Genomic DNA, 18,788 nt, shown 5'->3' on the forward strand with positions numbered 1-18,788 from the left:
TAATTCTACTGCAAGTTATTGTTCTTATAAATACATTTTAGGGTACAGTCAACTTTATTCTATTGACTATAATCATGGTATTATTTTTCAGTAACTTCCACTGGGAATAGTTCTCATAACATATTAAATCTTTAGATGAAAAAAGTAAATAATTTTAGAAAAGCTAATGGCCCATGAGTCTTTCACACTATAGTTTAGAAGAATTATGATTCTTTTTTAGAAATATTATAACATTTTATTTCAAATACATTGTATTTTTTCTTTGCAGAATTTTGCGTCAGGGCATTATGAGAAAGCTCTGCTTGCCATCTGTGCTGGTGATGCTGAAGACTACTAAATCAAGAGAAGGATTTGGAGGACTGTGCAGTCCTCTTTATAGACATGTCAAAATATAGATTTTGTGATAAATTTGCATTGTTAGTAGCATTATAACAAAACTACAGAATTATATTTTCTCTTCTATCTTTAAAATTACTCTAAGCCAAAGAAAAATCTATTGATAAAAATGTATGAGACTGGATTTGCACTTATTATCTAAATCAGCAATTCATAAAATTGTGTATGATGGAATAATAAAAAGAAATGATTGCATTGAAATAGATTTTACTTAAATGTAAACCAACAACTCCCCACAATAAGAGAGTCTGCTCACAGCTTCCTTAGCATGCTTTGGGAGACCAAGGAAAACACAGTGGGTGGCTATCCCCCTCAGAGGAATTTCCAGGACTCTTGTACAAATGCGATAAAGCTAAAGTGAATATCTAAAGCTGCCTTTAAAAGAAAATAAAGATATAAAACAGCAAAATGCAGTCACGTATATGCCTGTCAGGCTTGGGTGTGTAACAGACTTAGATGTAAAAATAGGTGTGTGTGTGTGTGTATTTTACAACCACTCTCGTAAAGGCAATTTATCGCTAGCTAATTTTTTTTCTGTTAGTGCCTAACCCACCACTTGCCCAAGCAGTATCAGAAAAGTCATTGCTCACTGTTTTTGTCTTCAGTTCTTAACATCGGCATCAAAGTCTTTTGGAAATTATTATATGCTTTGTGCTATCAGTAGAGCCTGGTCCTTTGGGTATCTGAAGATCCAGTAAGTTAGGAGCAGCAAAAGAAAAATACTCACTGAGATCAGATTTGGAGGAGAATCTAGATTAATGCCACAATCTAGCCAAGAATAAAAGCAGAAATAGGTATGCATGAGTCGACAACATAAGCAAGGGGAAACATAAAAACTGAGATCATAGGAAGTAGTGATTAATGAAGTCAGGTGAGGGAAATGAGAACATATATGCAATAAGTCTAGATGAAGTGGTGAAGTTGATAGAAGTGCTCTATTCCACAGAACATTTTTCAATAGCCTGTAGGCCAGTCTCTGTGGATCTGTTTCTATCAGTCTCAGGAGAAATGAAAACTGTACTCAGAACCTGGTACAGAAGGAATGACACAGGACATTTAGAACACAATGATTGGATGCAACATGACATGAAATGTTTAAGAATAATTAGATGTCTGAAATCACTTTGAAATTTCAACTTATTGCTATGGTGTATGATGTTATATCATTTTAAATTGGGTTTTATTTCCATCTTTAAAAAACATCATTAACATTTTAGCCAAAAGTAGTAATTGTTTGAGAAATTTAGCATAGCTATTATTCCAGATAAAATTCTTAATAGAAGAAAAATGTTAGAATTCTTCTTCAGAATTTAGTTTTTAAATAAAAATTTTCCTCACTAAGACATCTTTCTACAAGTAGTTCAGTAAATTGTGAAAAATATTCTTTAGCTAGGTAATATATTTTGTTTTCTTGGCATAGCATGGTGTCGTCAAATCAAAAATAAATCCAGACTTAGATAATAAGAGACTTTATTTGAAAAGACTATTGCAATAACTGGAGAGGTCCATTGTACTAGGGAGAGAGGGGCTCGTGCCAAAAGGAGAGCACTCTGACTGTGAGATTTGCAGGGTCTCGAAGGTCAGCCAGAAAAGGACTTTTAATTTACAGAGATGAGTAAACAAGGCTAGAAAGAATCTGGCGTGGGGTGATGAGACGAAGGTGTGGTGTGATTGGACAGGAGTGTCTTTGGTTGACATTGCCAGTCACAGTTGATCTGACATTAGACAGTTGATCTGAGACAGTTAATCTGGGAGTGCCTCCAGTCAGTTTTCAGGAGGAGCCTACGGGTGGATTAAAGTTCAGGGACCTTTGGGGAGGGGAGAAGCCTGACTCAAGTTTAGTCAAGTCAAGTTAGCAGGCATTTTGTCCAGATTGGTCAGCAAGGGAATACAGCTAGTTAGTTGATGGTTAGTTCAGCTAATTATTTACAAGACAAAGAATGGGAATTTGGAGGGTGTGTTGAGGTTGTCATAGGTAAGCAAAGGGGTCATGTAGGAGTCTTATCTAGGTCATATGAGAAAGAATGGTTCTATGCAGTAAGCCATTTCCTGAAAGACAAAAGAGTGGGAAAATTTCTTGATCATCTCTGTTTTCTGGGAGTACAGTTCTTGAGTAAAGTTTAACATTGTCAATATCTTGTTTTTTTCCAAAGTTTTGTCTTGAACGCTTCACTTAGTTGTTTAAATGCCAACACAACATTGTCATCTTCATCATCACATAACTCACTTAGTGAAATCCTGTAAAAGATTAAGTTTTTAAATTATTATCATTGTTATTTGAGCTTAACGGTGTTTCGCTAGTTACATGATTTTCAAATGTAGAAATGCTTACTGTACCTGATGGACTGAATAGCAAGAGCAAAATCTCTGATCAAATTGAAAGCATCTCCCATATTTAGCCTATAGAAAAAAAGAAAAAGTAACATTCTTTAAATTTATTTAAACATTCTTTAAACTTATTTAAAGAAATAAATTTGTTTTGGGTGTGTTCCCAATCTACAGTAAAGGAAATAATAAATTACCGCTGAATTGCTGGCCTTTCCAGAGACAAAATAAAACCACATATGGAAAGACTTCAGAGCACATTATTAGCAAAGTTAAATAATTCACATATGTTAAAAACAGTGCCAAATATGAGTGATGTCACTTAAAATGGCAGAGTTGGCAGCTCCAAGGGCCCATCCCTCCATAGAAACATCCAAAAAATCAAGCAAAATATGTCATAATCAACTTTTTCAGAACTCTGGAAAATAGTCAAAGGTTTAACTCTGAATCAAGAAAAAGGTTAGGAAAAGTAGGAAAACTTCGTGACATTTTTATTTGCTCTTTCCCCACCTTCTTCCCAGCTTAGTGGTGGTTTCGAAGACAGCAGCCTGTGTCCCCAGTGTGAGACCTTGGTCCCTGGTTCCAAAGGGAGCTGAGCTCACCTTATTAACAAAGAATGTGTTTATCTCTCTGTTTCAACCTGTCTGGGAGCTGCCTAAAGGACCAAGGTAAGGCCCCTGTCTTTATTTTGTCCAACTCAGAACTCACTCAGGAAGGGTAAATGAACCACTTGCAGCTTCCTAGGGCAAAAGATTGCAGTTGAGGCAATACAACTGAGTAATGAAAACCTATGAGGAAAATCTAGAAGAGAGTATCCATGAATACTGGGGAATTTAGAAAGCCATGCACACGCCTAAGGCAGTACATGTGCTCAGAAAAGACCTGACAGGAGCCTAAGCTTTCACCTCTGGCTCATCTCTAGACTTAGTGCAAGCAGGAAGTGAAGGGTAAGACAGAGTTGTAAATGGCCTAAGTGTTGAAAAGAGTATCCCACCACAGAGCCAATCTAAAAAGAATGGGAGAAATTATTTTCTTTCTTCTTCTTTTTCTTCATCTTCTTCTTCTCCTATTTTTAGCTCTCTCTCTCTCCTTTCTCGCTTGCTTCTGGTGTTCAAAGACATCTCTATCAAAACACTAGCTGAATATAAGCTTAACAAACAAAGACTTTGGAGACCACAATGATGAAGAATGCAGACCTTGTAAAAGTCACTAAACAAAACAACAGGTAGAGTGGACAGCTACAACCAAAAACAAACCCTGAGAAGGGAAAAAAGTCCAGAACTACCACATAATAATATTCAAAATATATACTTCTCAAAAAACTTTATGAGGCATGAAAAGAAACAAGAAAGTATACCCATTTGACAGATGAAATTACCAAAAACTACCCCTGAGAAACAAAAAAGGTATGACATAAAAATTAAATACCAAAATGGCAAAAGTAAGTCTTTCCTTAACAGTAACTACTTCAAATGTAAATGGATTAAATTTTCCAATCAGAAGATGAAGATTGGCAGAATGGATAAAAAAATAAACGTGATCCAACTACATACTGTCTGTAAGAGACTCACTTTAGATCCAAAGACACAAAAATGTTGAAAGTGAAAGGATAGAAAAAGATATTCCATGCAAATAGTAAACAAAAGAGAGCTGGCTTATACTAATATCAGACAAGATAGATTTTAAGTCAAAAATTGTTACAAGAGACAAAAAGACATATATTGATAAAGGGTCAATTCATCTGGAAGATATAACAATTAAAAACATATAGACCCCAACCGAGCCCCTAAACATATGAGGCAAACATTGACAGAATGGAATGGAGAAACTGACAGTTCTAAAACAATAGTTGAAGACTTAGATACTCTACTTTCAATAAAGCGTAGATCATCTAGACAGAAAATCAACAAAGAGTTAAATGACTTAACACCATAAACTTACTAGATGTAATGGACATATTTAGAAGACTAAATCTAACAATAACAGAATACACATTCTTCTCATGTGCATATCAAACAGTCTCCAGAAAAGAGCATATGTTAGGCTGCAAAACAAGTTTCAATATATTTAAAAATACTTAAGTCATACAAAGTGTCTTTTCAGACCACAATGGAATGAAGCTAGAAATCATTAACAGAATGAAAATTGGGAAATTGACACATGGAAATTGAACAGCACCAAACAATAGGTCAAAGAAGAAATCACAGGAAAATTAGAAAACATGTAGAAACAAATGGTAGTAAAAGCACAACATGCCAAAACTTATGGGATACAGAGAAAGCAGTGCTCAGAGGAAATTTATACCAGTTAAGGCCTACTTAAAAAAGATGAGGGGGGTGACGGCCCAGTGGCATAGTGGTTAAGTTCACATGCTCTGCTTCAGTGGCCCAGGGTTCACCAATTTGGATCCTGGGCACAGACCTACGCACTGCTCATCAAGCCATGCTGAGGCAGCATCCCACATAGAGCAACTAGAAGGATGTACAACTATGATATACAACTATCTACATCTGATTGGCAACAGATGTTAGCTCAGGGCCAGTCTTCCTCAAAAGAAAAAAAAAAAGGTGACAGATCTCAAATCAACAAATTAATTTTATACCTTAAGGAACTGGAAAAAGAAGAGTGATCTAAAACCTAAGCTAGCAGAAGGAAGGAAATAAAAAAGGTTAGTGTGGTGATAAATGAAATAAAGAATAGAAAAACAATAGAATCAATGAAACTAAAGTTGGATCTCAGAAAAGATCAATAAAATTGACAACCTTCACTAGACTGACAAAGAAAAAAAAGAAAGAAGCCACAAATACACAAAATCAGAAATGAATGTGGAGACATTACTACTGATGCTGCAGATAAAAAGGATATACAAGAGTGCTATGAATAACTAAGTCTACACCAAAAGAATTAGATCATCTAGATTAAATGGACAAATTTCTAGAAACATACAAGTTATCAAAACTGACTCAGAAGAAATAGAAAATCTAATAAAACCTAGAGCAAGTAAAGAAACTGAATCAGTTATCAAAAACCTCCCAACAAACTAAAGTCCAGATCAGCTGGCTTCCCTGGTGAATTCTACCAAACATTTAAGGAAGAATTACAACAATCTTTTTCAAACTTTTATAAAAAATAGAAGAGATAGGGTCAGCCCCAGCAGCCTAGTGGTTAAGTTCGGCACTCTGCTTTGGCGGCCTGGGTTCAGTACCCGGGCGCAGACCTACGCCACTTGTCTGTCAGTGTCCATGCTGTGGCAGCAGCTCACATACAAAAAAGGAAGATTGGCAACAGATGTTAGCTCAGAGTAAATCTTCCCCGGCAAAAATTAACAAATAAATAGAAGAGGTAGAAATACTTCCTAACTCATTCTATGAGGCCTGTATTACCCTGATACCAAAACCAGATTAAGACATCACAAGAAAAGAAAACTATAGACTAATATCTCTTATGAATATAGGAGCAAAAATCTTTAATGAAATACTGGTAAACTGAGTCCAACAGCATATTTAAAAGATTATACATTATGACTCAGTGAGATTTATCCCAGGAATGCATGGGTGGTTCAACATAAGAAAATCAGTCAATGTAATACACCATATTACTAGACTGAAAGAAAAAAGCCACATGGTCACTTCAGTTAATGCAGAATAAACATTTGAAAAAAAATCCTTTCATGATAAAAACACTTAGCAAATTAGGAACACAAGGGAACCTCCTCAACATGATAAAGAAGATTTATGAAAAGCTCATAGCTAACATCGTAATGATAAAAAACTGAAAGATTTTCCAAATATCAGGAAGAAAAAAGGATGTTTGCTTTCATCATTGCTATTCAACATTTTACTGGAAGTACTAGCCAGAGCAATTAGGTAAGAAAAAGAAAAAAAAAAGCATCCAAATTGGAAAGGAAGAAATAAAACTTTCTCTATTCACAGAAGACACAATCTCATATATAGAAAATCCTGAAGAACCCACAAAATAACTATTAAAGCTAATAAACAAAGTTTGCTAATTTGTAGAGTACAAGATCAACACTCAAAAATCAGTTATGTTTCAATGTACAAGCAAGGTACTTTCTGAAAAGAATATTAAGGAAAACAATCCAATTACAATAGCATCCAAAGAATAAAATACCTGGCAATAAATTTAACCAAGAAGCTTAAAGACTTGTACACTGAAAACTATAACATTGCTGAAAGAAATTAAAGACAACCTAAAAAATGGAAAGACATCTCCATATTTATGGATTGAAAGACTTAATATTGCTAAGATGACAATATTACCCAAAGTGATTTATAGATTTATTGCAATCCCTATTAAAATTCTCACAGCCATTTTTACAGAAGTGGAAAAGACAATCCTCAAATTCATATGGAATTGCAAAGGACCTTGAATAGCCAACACAATATTGAATACAAAGAACGAAGTTGAAAGACTCACACTTTCCTGTTTCAAAAGCTATAGTAATCAACACGGTATGGTACAGGCATAATGATAGACATACATACCAAAGGAATAGAATTGAGTGTACAGAAATAAACCTATACATCTATTGCTAATTGATTTTTGATAAGATGCCAAGACCATTCAATGAGGAAAAAATTCAAAAGATCATGCTGGGACAACTGTATATCCACATGCAAATGAATGAAATTGGACTCTTATATCACACCACATGCCAAAATTTGTTCAAAACGGATGAATGACCTAAATATAAGAGTTAAAACTATAATAATCTTAAAAGAAAACATAGGGATAAATCTTCATGACCTCAGATTTGTGAATAGATTCTTAGCTATGATACAAAAAAAAAAAGTAATTAAAGAAAAAAGTAGACAGATTGGACTTTATCAAAATAAAAACTTCTGTGTAACAAAGGACATTACCAAGAAAATGAAAAGTTAACATACAATAAGAAAATATTTGCAAATCATGTATCTGATAAGGGTCTAGTATCCAAAATATATAAATAACTATAATTCAAGAATGAAAAGAAAAATAACACAATTAAAAAATGAGCAAAGGACTTGAATAGACATTTCTTCGAAGAAATAGTGTTTAGGGAAATACAAATCAACACTACAATGAGATATGTATCACTTCACACTCACTAGAATGGCTATAGTAAAAAAGAAATAACAAATGTGGTGAGGTTATAGAGAAATCAGAAACCTTGCACATTGATGATGGTAATGTAAAATGATTCAATTGCTGTGGAAAATATTTCGGCAGTTTCTCAACAAGTTAAACGCAGAGTTACTATATGACCCAGCAATTCTACTCCTAAGTGTATACCCAAAAGAATTGAAAACAAGTACTCAAACAAATACATGTACATGTATGTTCATAGCAGCACTATTCACAGTAACCAAAAGTTGAAACAACCCAAATGTTCAACTGTATAAACAAATTGTATATATGCAAACAACGAAATATTATTCATCTATAAAAAAGAGTGAAGTACTGATAGTGCTGCAACATGGTGAAACTTGAAATCTTATAGTGAAAGAAGTTATAAACAAAGGTCACATAATTGTATGATTCTATTCATATAAAATATCCAAACTAAGCAAGCCAATTCAGAGACAGAGAGCAGATTGCTAGCCGCCAGAGGATGGGGGAATGGAGAAATGGGAGTTACTGCTTAGTGGGTACAGACTTTCCTTTCGGTTAACAAAAACGTTTAGCACAAGATAAAGAGGTGGTTGTTGCACATTACAAATGTACTAAATGTCGCCGAGTTGTTCACTTTAAAATGGTTAATTTTATGTTATGTGAGCCTCACCTCAACAGTAATAATAATAATAAATAGAATTTAAAAAATAGTTCCAAATAAATTACATCTTATTGACTCTTCTTAAATTATTGCATCTTAGAATTTTTCTAAGTCATAATGCCACAGCACAAAAAACATTAATTACACAAAAACACATATATCTATAAAAAATGTTGAAATAGAAAAGATCATATCGATTATCCAAAGTGAGTGCCCGCAGGGAACCGTGTTTGTAGAAGTTCAATACATAACCATTCAATGGACACTTCCTTCCATTCTTATCACATTTATTCAAGCAAAGGAAAGGAGTATTTTTCACGTTTACCTCAATTGTTCGTAACATAGCCTGAGGATATGGAGAGATTTTAAATTGTTAGCATTTTTATTTTGAGATATGCCTTAATCTATTATAAAATTTGCTTATTGTTGTTCATCTAGATAACTAAAACAATAACCCAATATATTTTAATGAAATATTGTCAAATGTTCAGTGTATTAAAGTTCTCAAAGCTAAATATATATGACAAAATAAAATCAGTAAAAACATCAATACTCAAAATATTAAAACTATTTTTTTATTTTGAACATGTAAAAAAAGATTTTAAGTAACCATTACCTATTGCAACTAAGAATTTTTCAAAGTCACCAGATCACTTCTACCCTCCTTCCTAATAAAGCAATTATATCACGTGGAATGTGGAATTCTTTTTTCCCTTGGCAATTCAATTCACTTTATTATTTTTTTGAAGTATAATTGATGTACTTAATCCTGTTAGTTTCAGGTGTACATCATAGTGATTTGATATTTACATACATTACAAAATGATCACCACAATAAGTCTAGTTACCTTCTGTCACCACACAAAGTTGTTACATTATTTACTAAATTCCCTATGCTGTACATTACATCCCCATGACATTTGTTTTATAACTGGAAGTTTATACTTCTTAATACCCTTCACCTATTTCACCCAACTCCCAACCTCTCCCACCTCTGGTAACCACTGGTTTGTTTCTCGTACCTATGAGTCTGTTTCTGTTTTGTTTTTTTTTGTTTGATTGTTTCGTTTTTTAGATTCCACATATACGTGAAATCATATGGTGGCTTTTCACTGTCTGACTTATTTCACTTAGCATAAGTCTTTGTTTTAACGTCTATTTTGTCTGATATGCTTATTACTACCCCAGCTTTCTTTCGGCTTCCATTTGCATGGATTATCTTTTTCCAGCTCTTCTCTTTGAGTCTGTATGTTTCTTTAGATCTGCAATGAGTCTCTTGCGGGCACTACATAGATGGATCTTGTGTTTTTATCCATGTGCCACCCTATTTCTTTTGATTGAAGCATTTAGTCCATTTAAAATTAAAGTAATTATTGATAGGTATATACTTATTGCCATTTTGTTGTTGTTTTCTGATTGTTTTTGTAGTTCTCTGTTCCTTTCTTCTTCTCTTGGTCTCATCCCTTATAATTTGATGGTTTTCTTTAGCATTGTGTTTGGGTTCCTTTCTCTTTATTTTTTGTGTATCTATTGTAGGTTTTTGGTTTGTGGTTACCATGAAGTTCATATATATATACATAAAAAATATACATATGTATATATATATAAAATAGCAGTCTATTTTAAGGTGATAATTACTTAAGTTTGAACACGTTCTAAAAGCACTACATTTTTACTAGCCCCCCCGAACATTTTATGTTTTTGATGTCACATTTCAATTTCGTATATCCCTTAACTACTTACTGTAGTCATAGTTAATTTTACTACTTTTGTCTTTTAACCTGTATACTAGCTTTTTAAGTGGCTGATCCATTGCCTTTACTAAATATTTGCCTTTACCAGTAGGATTTTTTTTTTCATACATTTTCTTATTTCTAGTTACAGCTTTTTGGTTTCCACTTAAAGAAGACCCTTTAACATTTCTTGTAAGGCCTGTTTAGTGGTGATGAACTCCTTTAGTTTTTGCTTGTCTGGAAAACTCTTTATCTTTCCTTCCGTTATGAATGATAACCTTATCAGGTAGAGTATTCTTGCTTGTAAGCTTTCTCCTTTCAGCACTTTAAATAAATCATGCCATTCCCTTCTGGCCTGCAAAGTTTCTGCTGAAAAATCAGCTGATGGTCTTATGGTGGTTCCCTTGTATGTGACTTTTCTCTTGCTGCCTTTAAGATTCTCTTTATCTTTCACTTTTGCCATTTTAATTATAATGTCTTGGTATGTATCTCTATCAGTTCATCTCATTTGAGACTTTCTGTGCTTCTTGGACCTGGATGTCTGTTTCCTTCCCCAGGTTAGGGAAGTTTTCACACATTATATCTTCAAACAAGTTTTCTGCCCCTTTCTCTCTCTCTTCTCCTTCTGGGACACCTCTAATGCAAATGTAGTAGGCTTGATGTTGTCCCAGACATCCCTCAAGCTATCCTCATTTTTTTAAATTATTTTTTTCTTTTTACTATTCTGATGGGTGATTTCCACTATTTCATCTTCCAGATCACTGATCTGTTCTTCTGTATCATCTATTCTGCCGTCGTTTCTCTCTAGTGTATTTTTCATTTCACTTATTATATTCTTCAGCCCTGATTGATTCTTTCTTATATTTTCTAACTCTTTGTTAAAGTTCTTACTGTGTTCCTCCATTCTTCTCCCGAGTTTTGGGAGCATCTTTATGACCATTACTTTGAACGCTTTATCAGGTAAGTTGCTTATGTCCATTTCATTGGGGCTTTTTTCTGGAGCTTTATCTTCTTCTTTCACTTGAAATATATTCCTCTATCTTCTCATTTTGTTTGACTTTCTGTGTTTGTTTCTATGGATTAGATGAAAGAGCTACCTTTCCTGGTCTTGAAGGAGTGGCCACGTGTAGGAGCATCTCTTGTGTAGACTGTGTGGGCCAGGCAGCTTTGGCAAGACAGCTGGAGCAGGAGTGGGTGCAGGCCAGGGAATCCTGGGGCACACTGTATCCAGGCTTCCTGGTGGGATAGCTGGTGAAAACATTTTTGAAATCACAGAAATGATGTCTCTAATTTATTTGAAATTTGAAATTACATAGTCACTTTTACAACCTCAGAAATACACTACAAATATTTTTTAAATCCATTTTTCCTGAGGTTACAAACTTATATTGGTATCAACTACATATAACAGTAACAGTGCTTGTTCTTCCCTGTTCCATACACATCTATTTTTTCTTAAACTGTATTTCAGGATATAATATCTAATTTGGGAAAATGATATAATCACAGTCATTAGAATTTATTTCCCATCCCTGTGCTATAGATAAGCTGTCAGCAGTCCAGCTAAGACTGACAGTCTCATTACTCCCAATCACGTGGGGTGGTAAACAAAGTGGCTTTTGTATTAGTTTTAAAAATTAAAGTGTTTGTACTAATTCAAAAAGATATATACAGCCCTATGTTCATTGCAGCATTATTCACAATAGCCAAGACTTGGAAGCAACCTAAGAGCCCATCAATGGATGAATAGATAAAGAAGATGTAGTGTGTGTGTCTATATATATATATATAGACACACACACACATATACATACACACAATGGAATACTACTCAGCCATAAAAAAGAATAAATCTTGTCATTTGTGACAACCTGGATGGACCTTGAGGGTATTATGCTAAATGAAATAAGTCAGATGGAGAAAGACAAATACCATAGGATTTCACTCATACGTGAAAGATAAACAAACAAATACATAGATGCAGAGAACAGATTTGTGGTTATCAGACAAGAAAGGAGGTGAGAAGAGGGCAAAAGGAGTAAAGGGGCACATATGTATGGTGACAGATGGAAACTAGACTTGGTCATGAATATGATGCAGTCTATACAGAAGGTGAAATATAATGATGCCCCTGAAGTTTATATAATGTTATAAACCAATGTTACCTCAATAAAAAATGTAATTACAGGAAAAAAAATTAAAGTGTTTGATATACATTTATTGAGTTTTTACTCTATACCACACACCATTTTTAGGTACAGGGATCACAAAAATGAAGACCAATAAACCCAAACTGCTCTCAAATGGCTTATAGCAGTGATTCTCAAAAGTTAATGTGCATTTTGAACTTTAATAGTTCTGAGATGGCGGCCAAGATTCATCATTTCTAGCAGGTGATGCTAATGTTGCTGGGGTTTGGTTCACACCTGGAGTCGCAAGGGGGTATAGTGATTTACATAGTAATACCTAATTCATACATGATGATTAATTGAGAAAATAACATTATTTTCCTATCTAATTTGACTCTTCTATTTTAAAAATACTCAAGTAGTGAAAAAAAGAATTTTTTTCCACTTCAGTGAAAAGTATTATTATTCTGGAGTAAGATTAAGATGGCTTTGTTTTATTGGACACTTTGCTATTATTATAATCATGTAAAAGTTATTTCTCTTAAATGAATAAACAGAATAAAAGAAATTTTCACACCAAAATTCACATACATCATTTACCACATTAATACCAAATAAATCTTGATCAGTTATATTGGACAGGCAAGCAAACGGGGACACAGCTGTTCTGCTTTCAGCCCCAGGCATCAAATGAGAGACCAGTTGGGAGTCTTCATATTTTTTACCTGAAAAGTCTAATAAGAAATGAAATGGAAAATCAAATAAAAAATGAATTGAAAACTGCACTCCTATTAAACACAAATTATCTCAAACAAATTATACTTGTTTATACCATTGTTACTAGGCAAATCATTGACTTTTTTTAAAAAGGAAAATATTTAAGATGAAAATTTAAGAAGCCGGATCATCACTGGGAAGGCTTTCTTCCTACGCCAAACTCATTCTGGTATCTGCTAATGGTGCTGTCATTTGTACTCGTCACTTGGTCCCACTGGGTAACTCCATGTCTATCCACCCAGAAATTAGATAGAAACTATTTACAAAGTAGGAAACATGCTTCATTGGACACTAGTGGATCTGAGGATCCCAGGTCAAAAACTAACACCATCCACCTGTCCTTTACAATATATTTCATTATTAGTTAAATCCTCTCAAGATGCTATGGGGCTACAAAAACTGCAAAATTCCTCATAATACAGTTAAAATTGACATCATTGCCCACTTTCTTATGTTAACTCTACTATTCATATTCCAACAGAAGGGAAGAAATTCCTACTACAGTCACCAGGAGGCAAAAGTAATAGAGGAACATTTCTAGCTCTTGTCAGGCTCACTCATGTCACCTCAGGCCTGAGTGGTGAATTTGGGAGAAAGAGCTATAGCCATAACACACTCAAACTGTTCTCTCTCTCTCTGTCTTCCCTGCTTCCTTCCTCCTTCCATTCCTTCCTTCCTTCTTCTTCTCTGGCTTCTTTCGTGACAAAAACACTCTTGTCTCTGTGTGTCTCATTGTTTCTCTTTGAATGACTCACTCCCTCTCTTCTGTTGCTCTCTTTCTACTTTTCTTTATCTTGTTTTTCCTCTTTACCTCTCTGCTTTCTCTGTATTGCTATCTCTCTTTTTTCTGTCTTGTTCTCTTAGTCTGTCAGTCTCTGTTAATCTCTCTATATATCTTTCTCTCTCTATATCTCTCTCTCTTTGCCCATGTGTTTGTCTCTGTCTCTTTCTATTTCTCTACTTCTATCTATTTCTATTCTGTGTCTCCCTCTATCTTTCTATGTTTGTGTCTCATCTCTTTGTTTCTCTCTTTACTTCTCCCTCTCTGATTCTCTGTATATGTCTTTGTTTCTCTCTCTCTTTCTTTTGTATCTTTGCCTTTCCCACACATACTTCTCTATGTCTTTCTGTCTGTCCCTTTCTTTCTATTTGTCTTTCCCTCTCTGTTTCAGATCCACTTGACTACTAAGAAGATATATTCTAGTATTTTCTCTATTATGTAGTAACTTAGAGGATAGAATCTACAAGAGAGGGGCAATGCTGTTTCATTTAGGCAAGAGGCAACTGCAGTTTCACTCAGGGCTATGCTCTATGACACACATTTGACTGAAAATTAAAACCATGCTCTCTAATTCAGCTTCATTCATATTACTCCCTTGTTAATTGTTCAATTGATCCCAAGTTTAGAAGAGAAATACAAGGATTTAATGTCTGACCACTAAGCTCCCAAAATTAAAAGCATGACTTGGATTTATTAGTAAGTAACCCTACAATTTTTAACAGTTACAATCATCTGACACTATTTCTTTTAACTAGACAGAGGTGGTGGTTGCACAATATTTTTACCACAACAAACGCCACAGAACTATATACTTTGAAATGATTAATTGTATGTTACATGAATTACAACTCAATTTTAAAATATAGGAAAAAATATTGCCTATTATTTGTCACTCTTTTTGATTCACATGTCCCTTTTCTTAGAAGTTGTATTAGTTTCCTAATGCGAATGTAACAAATTACCACAAACTTTGTGGCTTAACACAAGTTACATTTATTATCTTAAGTTCAGGAAGTCAGAAGTCTGAAATGGGTTTCACTGGGCTAAAACCAAGATGTAGTCAGAGCTTTGTTTGTTCCTTCTGGGGGCTATAGGGAAGAATCTATTTCCTTGCCTTTTCCAACTTCTACAGGCTACCACACATTCTTTGGCTCTTGGCCTCCTTCTATCTTCAAAGCCAGCAACGATAGGTTAAATCTTTCTCGTATCACATCTCTCTAACTCTGATTCTCCTGCCTCCCTCTTTCACTTATAAGGACCCTTGTGATTACATTAGTTCCACCCAGATAATCCAGGATAGTCTCCCCATCTCAAGGTTAGTTGATTAGAAAACTTAATTTAACCTTAGTTCCCCCTTTGCTACATAACATACTCACAGGTTCCCAGGATTAGGATCCAGACATCTTTGGGAGGAGGCATTATCTTGCCTACCAGAGAAATTACCCCAGAGAAAAATAGCGAAGAAAGAGCATTGTTCTCATCCTTCTAATTCCAAATATAGGCAATAGCCTGGGAACACTTAGGTTCTTTTCCATGCCGTTGTCTCATTACTAGCTAATTTTTCATTCTGTGATTGAATAAGATGACCATTTTCCCTTTGTCTTTCATAAGCCTTCTACATCCCAATATAATAACCTATCAAGAAATATGAGTTTAATCAAAGCAGTCCTTAGACTGCTCCATTTTTTTCTCCTTGTTTCCTCTAGAAGTGAGGGAAAATAGAATTCTGCCACCATCCCATTTTCCTCTTAGCTCTCTCTCCTTCTCTCCATCTTTTCATCTTGGGGAACTGAGGGTACTCTCTACTTCCTATGCCTTTACTTTATCTGGCATAGATTACTGAATTTCCTTATATTTTGTTGTTTTCTTTTTCATTCATTCTGTCCTTGCCTCAAAGAGATGGACCATGCCTTAACTTCTTTGTTGTCCCCCACAGTACTCAAAGAACTACAACATACTGATAACCCTTAATAAATATGCCAAAATTCCTTTTCTTATATTTCCAAATTAATTCAGATTTGAAAATTTAACTAGTTAAGAATGCCAATCTCTACTAAAAGACAAATAGCATCAATAGGAAAGAGGATATTCTAGAATAAATTTAGACCATTCAATGCTCTGTTAGCTCATAATGACACTAGGAAATATAGAAATATTTTAAGTATTTAGTGTTGAATCAAATTCATGGTGGCTTAGCTGATTCCAAGTAATATAAGATGTTTTCAGTATAAAATTTCCATGGCATAGATCTGAAGGATTATATTAGTTTCCAGTGTATTCTTTTTGCAATAGTTTTTCCTTATTTTCTAAAGTTTAGTTTTATCTCAAAATATTTATATTTATTTTCTTTTTTTGACTTCACGTTTTGTTTATGTACATTCACAATCTTACCAATTTCTGAGAGAGGTAGTTGGTATTCTTTTCTCATGTCAGCCAACCTAGAAATTGATAGGAGGAAGGAACCAAAATTCTTTTGAATTCTGTCATTGTGTTCCTCTACTACTACTGCAGCAAAGTCCTTGGGAAGATCATCTAGAATTACCTAAGAACAATGAAATATGTGAATGTAATTATTCAAAACAAGAGCAGAGAATTACCACAGTCTGTGAGACACAAGGTCAAAATATTTTTAAAAGTCTGGGTGAAAATATATTTCTAAGCATGAATTCTATTATTTATATCAAAGCATAATTATAAAAACTAAAGTCACTTGTGATCCTACCACCTAGAGATAGAGGTTATAAAGATTTTGGTATACAGTATTTCCTTCCAGTTTTTTATATACAAATTTATGTTGTATTCAGTTTCATAGTCTAATGTTTATACTCAATATCATATCTATAGCATTCTCTCATGTCATAGAATATTATTTAAGAAAATGAATTTTGGTGGCTGCCTAATATTGCCACATGTAGAGATGTTAAAATTCATCTAACCATTCTCTTATTGTTGGATATACAGGTGGCATCCAATTTTCAATTATAAATAATTATGATATGTTATCAGTTGAATTCTGTCCTTCAAAAAATTATATGTTAAAATCCTAAGCCCCCGTACCTCAGAATTTAACCTTATTAGGAAATAGGGTTATTGTAGGTGTAATTAATTAAGATGAGATCATACAAGAGAGTAGGATGGGCCCCTAATCCAATATGACTGGTGTCCTTATAAAAGGAGGATGTTTGGACACAAAGACGTGCACATAGGGAGAAAGCAGAAATCAGGGTGATATGTCTACAAGCCAAGGAATGCCAAAGATTGCCAGCAAACTATCAGAAGCTAGGAGAGAGGCATGGAACAGAGTCTCCCTCACAGTCTTCAGAGGGAACCCAACCCTGACTGGACTTTTGGCCTCCAGAAGTGTGAGACAACAAATTTTTGTTGTTTAAGTCACCCAATTTGTGGTATTTTGTAAGAGCAGCCTTAGGAAACTGATAAGTTAACATATTTTTGCATCATATTTATTTGTATCTTTGATTATATCATTAATATAAGTTCTAAGAAATAGAAATACTACATTAAAGAATATTTTTAAGGGATATATCAATTTAAAATCCTATCAATATAATTGTTGTGATGTGAACTATAGTAAATGTGAACTATAGTATCTTGTTAATTTCTATTTTTTACTATTAGTGAGATTATTTTGCATTTTATTCTCTTTGTAACTTTAGTCTATCAGAAAGCTACACATTTCATTAGGTCTTTTTACATTTGAAAACTGACTAAACTATGATTAATTATAATTATTTTTTGTTGATTCTTTTGGCTTTTTCAGTAACCAATCATTTCATCTATAAATAACAATAATTTTGAAAATAAGAGCCAACACTTATTGAATGCTTCCTATGTGTCAAGCACTGTTCTAAGCACTTTGTCTATATTAACTCATTTAATCCTCACAGCAATCCTTTGAAGCAGGTACTATTGTGATTCTCGATTTACAGACAAGAAACAGGCTTGGGTAAAGAAGTTTGATTAAGGCCACTTACGTGCCAAGTGGCAGAGCTGGGAAGGAGTCCAGGAATCTGGCTTTAAATACTCTACCGTACTTCATGATCACTATGCTTACCTTTCCAATAGTTATGTCATATTTTTATTTCTTGTCATTTGACAATGAGTAGAATTCCTAGAACAATATTTTCAAATGGCTGTTAAACTGAACATTCATGTCTTCTTGTTTCAAAAATAAATGTTACTGTGGCTATTACATCACCATTGATGTAAAGTTGTTTAAGATCATCTTCACTGTCACAAAAAATCCTATGTTACTAGCTTGCTAAGAATCTTTATCAGGAATAAAGTTTTCCTTTTTTTTTTTTTTTTTGTGAGGAAGATCAACCCTGAGCTAACATATGCCAATCCTCCTCTTTTTGCTGAGGAAGACTGGCCCTGGGCTAACATCCATGCCCATCTTCCTATACTTTATATGGGACACGGCCACAGCATGGCTTGACAAGTGGTGTGTCAGTGCACGCCTGGGATCCAAATCCGTGAACCCCGGGCCACCTCAGTGGAGCGTGTGCACTTAACCACTTGCGCCACCAGACAGGCCCCTAAAGTTTTCCATTTTTAAACAAGATCTCAATCTTTTCCTCATCTAAGAAGTCATTGTAAGGGTTCTGGGAAGATGGCAGCACAGAAGGACTCTGAACTCACCTCCTCCCAGAGACACAGGAAATCTACAACTACCTGTGGAACAATTTCCTCTGAGAGAGAACTGTAAACTGGATAAAAAGAACCCTCACAACACAGGACAGTACAGACAGGGGTGGAAGAGTCAGTAATATACCTTTGCTGAGGAAAATACCACATCCTAGCCATAGTGCTTCACAGCTGGGAGCAATCTTAAAGGTACAAAGCTTTTCCTGGAG

At 34.5% G+C, this 18,788-nt stretch overlaps 2 protein-coding genes across 2 annotated transcripts in view; one reads left to right on the plus strand and one right to left on the minus strand.

Moving 5' to 3' along the window:
- Positions 1-796, plus strand: part of ANXA10 (annexin A10) — a 47,459-nt gene extending 46,663 nt beyond the window's left edge. Inside the window, exon 10 of the mRNA XM_058549790.1 lies at positions 269-796. Within this exon, the coding sequence (XP_058405773.1) occupies positions 269-337 (69 nt within the window). The 3' untranslated portion in view covers positions 338-796. The remainder of the gene's footprint in view (positions 1-268) is intronic.
- Positions 797-2,525: 1,729 nt separating this feature from the next.
- The window catches only part of LOC131411195 (probable ATP-dependent RNA helicase DDX60), an 81,480-nt gene continuing 65,217 nt past the window's right edge, over positions 2,526-18,788 (minus strand). Inside the window, 5 exon segments of the mRNA XM_058549823.1 lie at positions 2,526-2,634; positions 2,734-2,797; positions 8,687-8,840; positions 12,948-13,090; positions 16,306-16,456. Coding sequence (XP_058405806.1) covers positions 2,526-2,634; positions 2,734-2,797; positions 8,687-8,840; positions 12,948-13,090; positions 16,306-16,456 — 621 coding nt within the window.

This window comes from Diceros bicornis, chromosome 11 (assembly GCF_020826845.1).
Source record: "Diceros bicornis minor isolate mBicDic1 chromosome 11, mDicBic1.mat.cur, whole genome shotgun sequence".
Taxonomy (NCBI): domain Eukaryota; kingdom Metazoa; phylum Chordata; class Mammalia; order Perissodactyla; family Rhinocerotidae; genus Diceros; species Diceros bicornis.